Genomic DNA, 16,465 nt, shown 5'->3' on the forward strand with positions numbered 1-16,465 from the left:
GGAAAATTGACCACAACTACAAAAGGCTATTTCTGATTTTCTTTGATCACCATGGGAACTCATCAGAGCTGGGGGGGTGGAAGGAGGTGGCTGCAGTTTCATTAAGGGGTCATTGCAGCCCCCCCACTGTGTCGCATCTTCATTTTCTCTTCCACACTCCCCCTGGCCTGAAACACACTCGCCATTCTGCACCAGCCACTCCGATTAATATGAAACTGTTACGAGAAAATGAGAGTTTATTGATTTGTTTTAAGGCACACGCGTTTCTAGCAGTGAGTGTTATTCAGATTCACAGAGGACCGATAGATAAGTGATTTCAATAAGGAGACAGAGAGCAATGCGGTGGAGCTCGGGTAAGGGAGGAGAGAGGTTTGACGCTGGCACGTGTAATCTCTCTTACAGAGGGCTAATCATTACTTTTTCTTTTTTTTTTGTTTTGCAGGTGATTTCATTTGGGTTAGGGAGTGCAGTTGGGGGTGGGGGGGTTGGGGGGGTTAGACAGAATGAGAAACCACAATGGTAATGGCTCAGGGAAAAAAAAAAATCTGAAATTACCTTCCCACCCCATGACACTTCCTCTTTATGGGAAAGCAGTGGGATGTGACCGAAGGGGAAGGGGGTTATTGCCTCTACAGATTTCTCCTCAGGCCTGATTTTCATTTGTAAGGTAGCCAGTGATCTGCAGCAGGGCCTTACAGCTGGAGTCAGAGGGGCTGCTCTACGAGGGGTTATGTAGGTCATGTGATGGCAATTGTGGCATGCTACTCATTTGAGCAGCAAGCAGCTCTTGTGTACTGCTACTGTACTGCACAATCCCACTCCTGCCACAAACCATGTTGACTGGGTAGTTCAACTTATTGAAATGAGAGGTGGTGTACTGTTCCTAACTTAAGACCCAATGTAATATAATATATGTAAAACATTGAGCATTGCAATATGACATACTTAAGATAAAAAATTCTATCAGTGGTGCTTTTTATTCCTTATATTTTTCAGTGCGCCTGGAGACAGCCTGCACCCACCCAAATGGAAAACACATCAGTTCTTAGAAATTCTCTTAATTTCAATAATACGAAGTGAATGTCAGGGGTAGTTTCTGTCATTTTTAATACTGAACATTTCTGTTAGACTTATTTAATGTTTTAGAGTTGCATTTTATTTCACAGTATATTTTGTGCACAAAAAATGTTCATTTGTGCAATTCGGATGTTGGGGCGAATGTATCCTGTTTTCAGGTCAGCTGGATACATCCGACTTATCAGGATCAGTTCTCTCATAGCTAATAAAGCCCAATAATAGTATTTCTTTTTTTTTCAGTTCAGCATGTTAACTGACCTCTGATTTGAATTGCATATTTTGTATATGGCAATGTAAAATTTAGTTGAGTCTCTCTAGTGACATTTTTTTCATTAGTATTTATTACTTAGACTATTTTTGATCTGTTTTGTGAGGTACCTGATTATTATAGTTTTGCTTAAGTTGAATTTGTTCCTTTTGTATATTCGCTTTTTCCCTCAGAATGTTAACCATGAACAAATCAGTAGGGGTATCACCTGCCAGTTGTCTTAGTCATGCAGAAGTCAACCTGGGATTTAAAAAGCTCACATTGCTCAGGCTCTAGTCTAAGGAATCACTACATCACCACAAACCATTTTTTTGTCTTTTTTGAGGTGGACGTTATTGAATTGCATCTGAGGCAAAAGAAACATTATAGTTAAAATATTATGAAATTGGCAGGATATTTTTGTGATTGATAAAATATTTGGCCTTGAAGCTGCTTGCAAGTGTCAAGTTGCATCTTTGCTGGGCGGGGTAAGCAGCCTACTCGTGGTGCACACCATTTATGCTCTCCTTTGTGAGCTGGCTTTTGGTCTTTGCTGTCACCAGTTCTGAAGGTTGGAGAGAAAAGCAGTGTCAGAAAGCTGATTGGTAGCACAGAATTTTCTGAGACAATCTGAATCTCATATTCAGCTTCTTTGCCACAGTGGATTAGGATGATCTAAGGGGGCTTTGAGAGCTCGATAAAAATCAGGCCAGGGAGAAAAAGAGCAGAGGGAGAAATTTGACCCTTTTTGTCCTTCGAAGTTAATTGTTAAAGTCCCCCCTCCCCCAACTTTCTCTCAGTTCCCAGTGTTTTTTCCTGAAGTGGGCTCATCTTGTTTAAGAATTTATGTTTTTTTTTCCTTCTTGTAATGAAATGAAAATAGATGAGTAAAAAAACACTTGAGCTTTCTGAGAGCTTGTCTTGTCATTTCTCTTGCATGTGATTGTTTCTATCAAAGCTGATTTTTAGGAACACTTTATTAAGTTTTCACTTCAATCCAAAAACTGCAAATATGGAAATTAAGAGACTATTGTCCTCATGTGTCCTGATGGTTTCTGTGTTTTCCTTGCTATTCTTTTTCTTAATCTCAAATGTCCTTACTTTACATTTTTCTGATCTCAACTACCAGAACATAATTGGATGTATATCTGTGTTTTGTCCACTGTAAGGACAATGATTCATGTCAGTGAATACCTTGTAAGGATATTACATAATACAGTGATTTGTTTTTTAAGCAAAACTATTTTCAGTGATATTTTGAACGATATATTTAATGGTAAAATGAGGGGAGAGTAATTCTGCATTTTCTCATGGGCTATCTTTATTTGGACTATTACTGGCATTTTAGCAGATGCTCTTACCCAGAGCGACTTACATCAGTTAAAATGTTATCCATTCATACAGCTGGATATTTACTGAGGTAATTTGGGGTTAAATACCTTGCCCAAGGGTACAACAGCAGTGCCCCAGCAGGGAATCAAACCTACACTACACTAGCAAAGCTACACTGCCGCCTTCTTTATAGTCTGCATACGACGTTTAATTGCAATGAGATGCATGCCTGGAAGTCACACACAGTCTAATATCCTGGAGTATATATCAGGACCAAACATCCAGTCATCCTCATCCTCTCACAGCACTGCTCGTAGTGCTCAGAGGAGTGACAGGCTTTAGTTGGGGGGGGGGGGGGGGGGTGGGGGCAGATTAAGGCAGAGTGGAGAAGTGGCACAATGCAGCATTAGAGCGCCTCAGAGAGAGAGACTGTCTGCTCCTTCACTAAATCTCAGCCCCTCTCTGTCACAGCCCAGTAAATGGTTACTGTAATCTGAGCCGTGTAACACTCCAGTGGCCTGGAGAATGCGTTCTACACTTAATAGTTGAGTGGTGATATATAGTGCACTGCCAAGGCAAGAGGAACACAGAGGACGGCTTTACCAACAGCCACGGGGGGGGGGGTTGGTACCAGCAGAGAAAGAGAGAAACGGCTCACCATGCAGAAAGTCTCTGTTTGGATTGTGGAATTAGAGTGCTGCGTCGTTTGCCTGACAAATATTCCATCACTGCCCTTGGCTTGGCACTGTCCAAGTCATTCATCATTGCTACTCCAAAGAGTGTGTCAGCATGGAAACTTTCCAGAGCCTTTTAGGTTTTCCTCCCCCTCTTCTCCCCCAGCCCCCCTCCAGAAGAATGCATTTGGTTATTAGACAAATGAAGTAAAGGCTTTGCTGACTTCATTCTCATTCTTGGTGGCATGCTTTTATCATAAGGCAGATAGTCATTAATTTACAGAATCAACGCTAGGAACATCTTTTGTGATCTCATATTAAATTTTTCCCCCGAATCCGCCCCTTGGCAAAAATTACTCACATCGTTAAAAAATATTTAATTAGGCTGAAGTTTATACCCGGCTCACAGGGGAGATGTGATTTGCATGAAACGGGAGCCTCTCGTTCTCCATGAGGGAGATTGGATGTGAGTGGGGTTCAGAGGGTCACAGCCTCAGCCAAGGACTCCCATTTGCCAAGGTCAGACAGGTAGCGGGTCTCTCCCGAGGGTCCTGCTGCAGAGAAGACAGCCCAAATTGCCCTTAATTACTGCCTTCCTTAAAACCAGTGGCTGCTTTCATTTAAGACCCACCCCCCCAACTTCCATCCTTATGCACCGTATGCCATTCCATTTGTTTTTGCCATAACAGATAACCGGAATACAGAGCAAGGTTATTCACTGCGGCCCTTGCCATTAGATATTCCACATAAACAGACGGTTTTTATACCAGTCACACTTCTGCCTGGTTGTCAGGGCTCAAGCCAAGAAGTCCAGGTTGTTATTTTAAAACCGGTGCTGTTTAAAGTGCAGGTCATTGGCAGCAATGTCATTTACATGGCATTACAGGGTCATTACCAGTGCTATCCCCCCCCCCCCCCCCCCCCCTTTGTGACAGCTGCCGGTGGAATAAGTCTTTAATTACATAGTGCAGGTCGACACAGTTTAATGACATCAGGTAACCAAAAGGAGTTTACAAGGCCAATTTTTTTGCATGTCTCTTAATGACTGATTCATAACAGTGTAATTGCTGAAGGTTATTCATGCCTTACATGAACGGCAATTGGCGGTGGGGGGCTGGCGGGGGGGGGACTGAAAATTCAGTCAAAAAATGCTGCCTTTTTTCCCACAGAAACAACTGTTATCAATTGAAGACAGTGCAATACGAATCATTAATATAGCTGTAATTATATGCTATCAAACTTATAATATTCCATTTAGCTAATGTTAAATGCAATAATTAATTAATTCAGAACCCTAGAGCCAACATCAATTTATTTGATTAGTGCTTTATAAAGAGGCTCCAATATTTTAACATTGGTGAAGTGTGGAGTGAACTGATTTTTTTCTCTTCAAATCTGTTCATATTTAAATTCTTCAACTGTCATCAGTGAGGTTTAAAAATCAGTTCTTTTCCATTTCCCTTTCCCCCACTTGTCTGCAGTTTCATAAACAAATATTAAAATATATAGTTTAGTTTCCTAAATGTCTTTTGTTTCATTTCCCCAGGTTGATATTGAACTTTTTCACTATAAATAGAATAAATGCGACTGAATCTAACTGGCTTCTGCTTATTTGGTAGACACAGGTCTCCTGTCTGATGTTTGATCTGGTCTCCGCTTCTTTAACAGCACACTAGTTAAGTTTCTTTTTCTCAGCATGGCTTTTGTATGTTCTGTTAACTGGCTGTGATAAGCTAAGAGAATGAGATTTAAAAAGAAGCCGCGGAAGGAATAAAAGGCTTCTTTGACAGTCAGGTTGTAGCTTCCTGCCTTTTGGAAAGCTGCTCTGTGCAGCGGGGGTGTTTTTTTCCATCATTTGAAGTGAATCCTGATCATGCATCGCCAGGCAGCGCGGAGTCCAGGTTCCCTCAGATGCCTGCGATTACAGACAGGTTAAGCTCGGCGGTGCGGAAGCGCTCTCTGACGGGCCTTGTTTGATGCTAGTGAGTAATTCTGGTATAATGAGGAGGAGGTCTCCTGCCAGGATCCTGTCGCCTTTGAGCACAGCGACAACCCCCCCCCCCCCCCCTCGGGGCACAGGTGGACTGGGGTGTTTGACGGGGTGGTGAGAGGCAACATCCTGTTTGGGTCAGGACACAGTGGCAATGCGGTGGAAGCACCAGCCCCCATTCATCAGGAATCGCGAGGTGGAGGAGGGGTAAAAAAAAAAAAATGGCAGCAAACTGTCCGTCATGTGATGAAATTTGACAGTGGGGATTATGGCTTTGATGGACCAGAACAGCTAATAGAGAAAGCTGACATTTTTGAAAACCCTGCTAATTAAGGATTTCCTCCCTTAAAATGAAAATAGTCTTGTCGTGCTGCTTTTTTATGGTTGGAGAATCAGGTGTTTTCATTAATATGTGCCAGTCAGTCTTAATAAGGAGGGAGGGCATAGGGGAGTTATTATTGAGTGACCTTCTACAAAATAAGCATGTTGCTGAGGGCTCCTCTGGTGGAGGGGCACTGCTGAAAGGAAGCTCATTTACAATGCAAAACCCACTGCCGAAATCCGAGTGTCCTTTCCACAATCACAGAGAGTAATCCACCCCTCTCATGTAACGGACAACATCGCCACTTTTTGCTGTCCGCTGACATACAGTGAATATTAGGATCCATATTATTATTTTCAGCTGTATTGTCCCCATCTCTGTATCATGGAGATTAAGGGGGTAGGGGTGTGGGGGGGTTGGGGGTATTGTTGAGCCACTTGTGTTAGAAAGTCGGCTCGACTGTTAAAATAGTCATCTGTCGTGTTCTTGAATTATAATAGACACAAAAGGTTTGTCTTTGTGGCCTGTGAAAAGGAGATAGCTTTGCTGTTTCATCTCCATTCTGAAATAGATTTTTAAAGCACTTTGAGTAATGTATTCACAGCAATGGCACATTCAAACCCTTCTTCTGTCCTCTTTTTTATTATTCCAGCTTAATCCAATTATGAATTTGAATCACCATCCCTTCTCTCTCTCTGGTAATCCATGGTAGGATGTTGCTCTCGAGGTTAAAGACACAGATGTAAGACGATCTGCTTTCTGGAAGAAAAATAAAGGCAATTCTTTGGTACCTTTGTTTGAGTGTGGATTCAGCCAGCTGTAATCTGGTTGTTAGAGAAATCTCATCCAAGCCCTCCCTCCAACCGCCCCCCACCCCGTTGCAAAAAACCATTGCTTTTTCTGTCGTTTTACTTGGCCCATGAGACACAGTCAGCCAGTCTGTCTTCTCAAGAAAGCACTGAAAGGAATTATTATAGCCTCTTATTTGTGTTGTCTCCTCTCCTTTCTGTTGACTGCAAATAGAGCGATGCCTCTATAGTGTTAGGATGACGCTAAGAAAGGTCTCAAATGTGCGGTTATTTACATTTGTTGTGTACTGTTGTCTGTTTATGCTATTTTACTGTGTGTGAACAGTGTTGTGGGAATAATGTCAGAATATAAATGGAGAGCCGGGTCTGGACAGTGCCTGTCAATGAGGATGAAGTCATTTGCACCATACTGAGCTGTAGTTTTACAGGAGCCACAGGCTGGAAGCTGGGGCTAACACGATTGAGCTATGAGCTAAGAGAACACAAGATTTTAAAGAGCCCTTTATTTTTTAAACCACTTACAATTGCACAACTGAAGTGTTAGTTTGTGTGTGTGTGTGTCTGTGTGTTTTGTTTTGTTTTGTTTTTTAATCAGACTAATGTCTAAAATTCCAATTTCTCTAGAAGCAACTCAGAACATTTTTGTAAGCTTAAGGAAGTTTTTCCCCAAACTTTATTTTTGAATAAGTAATATGCTCAAAAATTAAATCAAAGCCATTTATAATTCTTAATGACAACAAAAGATCTCAATCTTTTTTTAACTGTCTCTAACTTTAAGGCCACAGGGAAAGACAGATGTGAGGGTATTACCCCAAAATGAGCTGGAGAAGAAATGTTGTGTTTTAATTTTAAAATGGATGCCCAGGTATGATCAAAAGAAGGCCTGTTGTTTCTGTGCTCTCCAGGTGCTTCAGTTAGCCCAGATGGGACAAGTTGGTTCTATCTCTCATAAAGTGATTTGGATTTGTTTTAATATTTGCCTGTTTCTGCCAGAATATTCAGGGCTGTTCAGTAAGCCAGTATTACCATTTGTTCGAGTTAGTTTTGGCCTATACAGTGTCATTCTATAGTGTTTTGAATATACATTTCTAGATATACATTTATATGTATATGCAATCATTTCTAATAATTTAGGTAATGTTTCAACATCCATATGAGTGAGGAAGATTGTGCTGTCCGGCAGACGGCACATGGTTTAGGAATATAATAAGGAATATTTGAATATAATAAGTGGTGTTGTGAAATTCACCTTATTTTCAGATGTTAAGCTGTTGTGTTTAACATACAAGAAAAAAACAAGCTGCTTGTATTATCATTAATTTCTTAATTATTGTTTCTGCTCTGAGTAGTAATTTATGAAGGTCTAAATTGCTTTGAGGGATTTGACATTAAAAGGATTATTCCCATGTAATCCCTGTGTCCCCGTAGACCCAAACAGATCATTGCATGACCAAACACTGTTAGAGAAAGCAACATGATTGTATATTCAAGAGAAGGGGCGCATCCGAACGAGGGGATGCATTATCATTTACTTATCCCGCTGTCCTTCCCTCTTATCCCCAATTAACTACAACAAATCCTTTTTTTTTATCTGAGGAAATGAGACTGTTTAAAGGTTTGTGTTGCAAAATCCAGTTGGCCTGAAGCAGGAGGTTTGGGCTTGCTCAGTACATCAGTACAGTATTTTAATGATATTATTCACTTTCAATTTACTGGATCATTCTACTGATTTTTCAAGAGATCTAATGAAATATAGAGATTTGATAATGACATGAAAGATGAAAGTGCAGGCTTTCTACTAATATCATCTAGTATAATCGGAAAGGGTGAGTTCTGCTGTTTATTTTGATATGCGTTGTGAAGCGATAGGGACTTTATGACTTTTTCAGCCGAGAAGTAGGAGTGTGAAAATGGGTGAAGAAATTAGTAAAGATATTACTTTGCAGAAATTTGATCTGTCTTCATAACGTGATCTGTCAGGCTTTAAGGGTTAAAAGACATTTTTAGTGACAATTGTAAATGACAAATAATTTTTTAAAGATTTTTCCAGAGACTCCCCAAGGTTTTGCTGTTGAGGCTTTCAGGGGGGTCTCCGGTGTCAATCAAGGGGTCTCAGACCCCCCCGTGACCCTCCATATTTCGCACCCTGGTCATATCCTCAAGTCAGAGTTGGGGTGGTGCTCAAGTGCGATCACAGGGATGATGTTGTTACACTGATTATCTGGGTGCATTTCCTGTTTGTCCCTGCAGGTGGAGCTGACGGGCAGTAGCGTGTTTGACTATGTCCACCCAGGTGACCACGTGGAGATGGCTGAACAGCTGGGCATGAAACTCCCGCCCGGCCGGGGCCTTCTCTCGCAGGGCACTGCCGAGGACGGTGCAAGCTCGGCCTCCTCATCCTCACAATCTGAAACCCCAGAGCCAGGTGAGTGTCGCCAGGGGGAGGGAAGGGGGGACTGGACTTACATGTTCACAGCAAATGGTTGGGAACTGCACAGACGCAGTCTGAAAGTCTTATAGATGCCTGTTTACGTGCTTAGATTGTTAATGTATAACTGTCCGTTGATTGCTTTTGCTTGTCAGTCTAGTGTCTGAAAAATTATTTCAGACTTTCAAGTTTGATCTCGTAGCTATTGTTAATTTATATGTGTTTAAACCATACCTGAGTTTGTCCATAAAAATATCAATAGTGTATTTTTTCCATTACCTTTGAACATAGTAACCAAAAAGGAGTACGAAATCCCTCCAAAGACCTCTACAAAATGTCGAAATCTACTTAAAAATTCAACATTAGATTGATCTTTGGTTGGACATACCAGACAGAGTTAAGCAATAAGGGAAGACTTACCACATGCTTCTAGGCAAAGCAGAAATGAAACATAGAGAATAAGCAAAGCCAATTACTTTAAATTTACCTCAGACAATTTGCAAAACACAATTTGATATGGCCTATGGAAAATGCTTTATTCTGTTGTTATGTGTGTTCACCCTATAAGGAATGTCTACCACCCATTAGAAGTGAAGGTTTCAATATGATGAACATTGTAGTTATTTTAGTGATGTAGAGGGGAAAGCCTCCATGGTAATGAGCCACTGTTAGGGTTGTAGTATTAAAACATGGCATTATGCTCTGTGATTACCAATGAATGATCTGGAAATCTGGTGTGTAGTACAAGTTACAGAATATGTTGGCATTCCCTTAGAGCAGTAAGCCTGGACCACTGCTCAAGTATTTATTTATTTATTTTTTACCAAGCAATGTGCTCTGTGGTGACTGGACCATTCTGCAAAGGGGGCGGGGGGTTGCAGCCTGTGACATGATATGCCTGAAGTGTGTCCTCAGCAAATCTCCAAATTCTCAGAGGAGTGAAAAAAACCTGGGATGGCAGTACTGTAACACAGGCTTACCAAGCCGCTGAATTTAATTATAGGAATTGTATAGATAATGAAAAGAGGTGACATTCCTCATTGGAATTCCTTTCAGGGCTGTTATAGACTTTGCCTTCCAAATGTTCCCATTTTCATTGTGTTGTACTGATGATAATTTAAGTATTAGGGGAAAATCCATTTATAAATTAAACAAAATGACTTGATATCCATCAGTCCCTTAGTTCATCAAGCTGTTCAAACAGGAGGAAGATTGGCTGTTCGGCCCGGGTCTTCCGAGAGCCTGGGTAATTAGATCTGCGAAGGATTTATTCTTTGCTGATTGGGGCTTTAAATTAATTGAAGTTCCACATTTGTGGTTTTGTCCTTTTCTGGCTTTTTTTTTTCCCTTTGCGTGAGGAGATATTTCACACTGGCAGTGTGGAAGAATGACAGGCCAGGCACACAAGTGGTTCCCAATGTTAATTTCTTGGCAAGAGTGGAGGAATCTAATGAGCGGGTGCTCCTGACATTGAGATTTATTTGTGTACACAGAGACTCATTATGAATCTGCTGTAGTATCAGACAAAGGGCACCTAACACGTTCCCACCTCTGAGACTTCCTGGGTTTTTTCCCTTCCTCGTGCAGTGGAATGCACGAAGAGGGCCCTGTTAAAGCAGAGTTTTCACCTCTCATCGCCTCCCACCCCCTCTCCCATTTTATACTGCGCTCCCCTTTCACTCACGACATCTGTCAGCTATCCTTTCATCCATGCTACCTGGAGGAATGCTGTGTTTGTCAAACGTTTGTTGTTGTTTTAAATGCCTGTTTGCATCTGCAGCGTGTGTGTGTGTGAGTGTGCTCATGTGCACGTGTATCTCTTCTGCTCCCACTTTCCCCTCAAGGGCATGTCATATTTGTAATAAACCCATAAATGTGCCTGCATTTTTCTTGAAGATACTAATCCTGGTGTTTGTCAACAAGTTTGCTTTGATGAAAATGAAAGTCTGCTGCATTGGTGCACATGTAGAGGCTGATAATAAAACAGACAGACGGGAAGATCGGCAGAATTTGAAAGAGAAAAAAACATCTTTGCCAGAGTTTTAAAAGTGACATTTTCTTGCTTAATTCCCTGCAGCAATAGTAGGGAGCTACGTTTTTTATTTAACTGACAGAGTATGCACTTTATAAAAAAGATACAACATTTTGCAAACAACATTTTTCAGCAATGCAGTGCAGCCACAATATTCAACCATTACAGAATATTAAACTCCACAAGGATTATGAGTGCACATTTTTAACTAATAACTTGAGAGACACAAGTGACTTAAACTGGTGAGGTGTTTTAGGGGCCATGCTGTGTTTAACAGGATCTTCTAATGGTGGTCAATTGATATTTTGTATTAACCCCAGTACCTGGACTCTAACTGCAAACAGATGAGCATTTGAAGGCTCTGGGTACATTTACAATTGGTTTGAAAGAACCAGGAAGTGCTCAGCACCTGGTGCATTAGGGTATCCATACACACAGGAAGTAAATGCACACCCTACTGGCTGTTGGACCATGGTGTAGGATAGAGCTACCACATGCTGTCAAAGACCAGCTGCTAAGTCCAAATGACACTTGGCTCTCTGTACCAAAGTGTGATGGTTCATTCAAATCAAGGAGTCGCAGATAACACATGATAGATCCAAAGCTCCACAAAGCCTCAGTCCCCCATCAGTGCCCTTAGGCACACAGGGGCGTGGAAGAGGTTAGAAGAGAAAGTGACTTCTATTTTGAATTTCAGAGTAGCCCCTTGAAGTTTATTTTTACAATCGGAAATGAGGTGCTGTGCATGTAAATTGCCCAGAGGCTAAAGATGGAGGATTTTTTTTTTGGCTGCTGTTGCACTTTGTCAAATTTGCATGATATTGTGCAGGGAGGATCCTGCTCCGTGTTGGGCTGATAGTGAAACCAGGCCCAGAGCTGGAAAAACATTAAGCAGAAACAAGTCTAAACCTCGCTCCACATCTCCGCACTGCACAGTAATAAATGCAGCACTGTCCCCTATTTGCAGGGCCCAATTTCTTCATATTGACACAAGCTAATCAGGAAATGTAGCTGTGTTCACAGATTATGCACACTGTAAGACTGTTTGCTTGTTTTTCATAAATCCATAAATTAATACATTTACTTTTATATATTTAACCCACATTGCGTTTTGGCTCATTTACGAGAGGTCATACAGTTAAGTCTGCCATCTATAGCACTGACACGTACAGTGGAGGGTTATGACTTATTTTACTCCCTCCTCAAAATCTCTTTCAAAACCACATTCTTTCTGAGAACTGAAAAGATTATGATTGGGTAAAAAGTAGATTACGTCCTTTTTTATTAGATGTATTCCAGTCACTCAAAAAGCACCTGCCATATCTATCATTCAGATAATGATAATAAGTCATAATAATAACAACTAATAGTAATATTCAATATTGCAGAGGATGTAAAGATGGCCATTATGGCAGCACTGCCTTCAAATGTACAGATGTGCAATGCCCTGGTGTGTGCTGGGCCAGAGTGTGTTAAATGTCAGTGGGGGAAGACGCTGGCGGTTCAGTTTGTCAGGAAGTGGGGGAGCTGGCTGCGGCCCTGAAGCTGTGGACAGCAGCAAGCGTTAGCCTCGGGGCTGAGCGCACAGGGCTGTCCCAGTAGGTGAGACCTTTGATTTCCATGGATGCCTCTCTCGCCTTTAACAGGTGTCTGTGGCGCGTGACATTTGAAATGCAAATAGAGCTCTTTTCCAGGAGCCTCCAACTCCAGCAACTTGTCAGGCCAGAGTCACCCCCCCCCCCCAGCCCCCCCTGTCTCACCCCCCTCCCTTGGTGTTGGAGTTTGAGTGGGGAGGGGGTGCTCACCTGGGTATCTACAGAAACGCAGCACAGCGCTTCCAGGGACAGCACGGGGGTGGGTGTCGTGTCGGCACACATTGTTAAGCTGTTTATAACTCCACGTCGCCCGCAGGAAGTTTGGACCAGAAGTCCACCAGCATGTTCCTCAGCACCATACAGGGAGGCAGTGCGTCTGAACCAAGGCTGTTTGTATATTTTAATCCTCCAAACAGCCTGGCCCTTTAACCATTTGCCAAGGCCCTGCAAAACACATGGATTGGTGCTGCATATCTGCAAATGTACATGAAAGAGTAAGTTTATAAAGTGACCAGGGGCTATGCAGACAACTCTCTGTTTCTAATGAAACCACTGTTTCTGATACTTACTGTGCACCTGTATTTTTGACGGGATCATTTTCTTGCACTTTGGAAAAGGGTCCATTCCTCTTACTGGTTGCATTTAAAAATCCAGGAGACAAAGCAGACTGTAGCAGTCCGTCCAAGCACACAGGTCTGTGTTAGTGTTGGCAGTTGACTGTCTCAATGATGGGATCCTGGTATATACATAGAGACACCAGAAACATGCTGTTTGAGGAGTACACACAATATCCTCACGGGCACTTGCGCATTGAACTGTACAATCAGTGATTAAAATTGTAGGGAATACTTAAAATTTATGAAAAGCTTATAAATGGCTTTCATGGTGTTGTGTAACATTAATCATGTACAGTATCAGTGACATCTTTTTAACATGATTCCTTGTCAGAAATAATGAGGGTGATGGTGGTATCCGCCATGGCTGGAGTAGACTAATGATGTGGAATTAGTGTGGCTTTACCCTTACCATGGTGTGCAGGGGTGTTCACTATGCATTAGTGAAGCCTACAGGGAAAAGCCTTCTTGGTCCTTCACCTGATCATGTTTTTACTGCTTTTTGCTTCTGCTGGTCTTATTTCCCAGAAACCTCCTCTGCCGAGTTTGTGCTGAATTAGATAAAACTTTACCACTGAAAAGCTTCTGTGCTTTACTGCAAGTGCTGTTTCACAGAAGAAGGGGGATAGGGCCTACATAAGAATAAATGATGGACATGTTAGCTTCTGTCCCTCATCACTGGCAATATGATTGATTCTCATACATTTTTAAACTACTTTTTATTCCTCTTCACCATACTTGAGTGCATGTGTGTGCATGGTTTATTTGACAAGATCAACAAGATTTTCTGTGTGTGCGTGTGCATGTGTGTGTGTGTGTGTCTGAGCCTGTGTATTTGGGGGTGAAAGAGCACGTGTGTAGGCCAGTATGCATATGTGTGAAGTCATCCACATTTTGTCCAAGGTACCCACATCAAAACCTGTCTTTTGTTCCTCACTGAGAAACCTATGAACTGCTTTCCATCCACAGTGATGTTTTATTAATGGATTAGACCTGAATTAGCTGATGCTTATCCAGTGGCGTTTTAGGCCTACTCGCTTTGAGTATTCATTCCATGGGGATAAGTTTAGAGAGTCCAGGGGCCAGGTGAGACACAGCTCAAGGCTAGTCATTTCATCAAGTTTTGTCCAAATCTGGCTACAGCTTTCTCAGTTATCCTTCTCTTGAGCAGACAAACAGACAGACAGACTGGGCTAATCACATACGCTCCACTCCACCTGCTGGTGGCATAGGAAATTGCAGTCTCCTTGCATTGTCCTTGGAAATTCTCTATTCTTACTTTACATTTTCACTTAATAGTGCATGCACTCACGGTGTACTGTTAAGTGAACAGTGTCTCTCAGAAGCAGAACTGTGATTCCATTTAATGTGATAGTCTTTCGCTTGTTTGGTTTATGAAGAATATCAGAGAAACTTGAAAAAGACTTTGTGGTGTTTATTTGGATTACATTATTGTTATTTAGCAGACACTCTTATCTAGAGAGATTTACATAGGTTACAGATTTATCCATTTATACAGCTGGATATTTACTGAGACACAATTGGGTTAAAAGTACCTTTCCCAAGTATACAGCAGGAGTGCCCCAGGGGGAATTGACCCAGCAACTTTTCAGTTACAAGCCCTACTCCTTACCACTGTGCTGCATTGCCACCCCATAAAGCACCATATCTGCAGTTTAAAAGTAGTCATAACTTGCAAGTCTTTGAGCAGTGTGTTTTATGAAGGATTCTGACAAATATTTCTGCAAGGCCTAACTGCCCATTATTCTGTAGTTGTATAGGTGATACTAAGTGTTTCCTTAATAACAGTGGGAAGATCTGCGAGGAATCTTGAATTTGTTTTTGGTAAAGGACACACAATTATGCATTTATGTCCTTAAAGGACACAGTATAAAAATATCAAACCGAATTTAGTGACATCACTAAATCATGTACATGTGAGGGAATCTCCTTGGGCACACCCGAGCAATTCAGTTTATATTACGCTGGCATATTTAAGGGCAAGGCACATTTAAAAAAAAAATAAACAGTGGAATCCAGCAACTCAAGTTATATTTAGTAGAGAAGCCTTCTCTTTTGTCAGCAAACTTCTGCATTCCCTGAGTTCTAACTGATTCTAAAACAGTGCATTTGGCACAACACATGGCTGGTTCCGTAATCTGGAGCAGGGTGCCGTAAGAAGGTCAGAAGAATAGGTTTTCTGTATTGCCCCTCTATGGTGTTGGTGTATGCTTTGTCTGTGTGTCTCCAGAGCTGCAAAATGGAAACAAACATGAGCCCCCTCATCTGAGCTTTACTGTCCATCAATTCTGTGTTTTGATGTACACATAAACAAGGGGCAGTTGCCCCCTTTAGGGTCACCTAAGGAGATAGTGTGCCACTCTCCACCCCCTTGAGGGAGTGGGGCATGATCTGACTGGCTTTAGATTATAAATAACCATCTATGAAGGATGAAGCCTAGATTTCTCACTTAAGTCACTTTATTACTCTTTTGGGGCAGATATTCATGATTGTTCAGTTGTGTCTGGCCATGCTGTCAGCATGTTACAAAGTTCTGTTCTTTTTAAATTTAAAATAAAAAAAACATATCCTCAAAACATACAAACTGCTTTTACTTGAATTTAGTATGTCAAGTGAATGCAGTATGGAAAAAACATGTTTTGTATTTTTTTGGTTTACTCACAAATATCTATCTGTCTTTAAGCATCTTGTTTTAATTATGGTCTATTAATTGTCTTTAAATTGTCACACAAGAAACAACAAAAGCAGTCAATGGTGTCATAATTAGCTGCCATGACCCCTTGACAGACAGTATGTCATTTTTAAAATTGTGACAATATGCCAGATGTCTAAGGCATTTGTCTGATTTTTTTCAATATTTGCTCAGTTGCATATTGTCAGATTGTACACATTTTATACTATTTGTATTATTATATTTTTAATAATATTTTTTCTTAATTCAACATATACCTTTCCTCAATGTATTTTGGACTCTGCATGAAATTTACAAGGGTCTACAACATGTAATAAAAAAGTACTAAGAAAAAAGGAATGGCTGTCAGGTTGTCCTTTCTCAGTGCAGTAATCATGGAATGTCAGTCCCATTTATTAGCTTTAAAAATACTATAATAAGCTCTTTCAATCAGCGGCTAACTAATGACAGGTGTAGGGCAGGACGAACTCTCCTAAAAGTGAGAGTCTGACCGCCTGAGCCTGCTGAGGGTGTGGCTGCCAAGGGCTACTGTACCTACTGTTACCTTTTCCCCCAAATTCTGATGGCCATTTTACAAGCTGCCCTCTTTTTAATGTTACATGGAGTGACCTAGCCTTATTGCACATTGTTTT

At 41.3% G+C, this 16,465-nt stretch overlaps 1 protein-coding gene across 1 annotated transcript in view; it reads left to right on the top strand.

Annotated features, from left to right (window-relative positions):
• Positions 1 to 16,465, top strand: part of LOC118787344 (neuronal PAS domain-containing protein 3) — a 272,979-nt gene that overhangs the window by 220,377 nt on the left and 36,137 nt on the right. Inside the window, 1 exon segment of the mRNA XM_036542873.1 lies at positions 8,702 to 8,876. Coding sequence (XP_036398766.1) covers positions 8,702 to 8,876 — 175 coding nt within the window.

The sequence above is a fragment of the Megalops cyprinoides genome, chromosome 12 (genome assembly GCF_013368585.1).
Source record: "Megalops cyprinoides isolate fMegCyp1 chromosome 12, fMegCyp1.pri, whole genome shotgun sequence".
Taxonomy (NCBI): Eukaryota; Metazoa; Chordata; class Actinopteri; order Elopiformes; family Megalopidae; genus Megalops; species Megalops cyprinoides.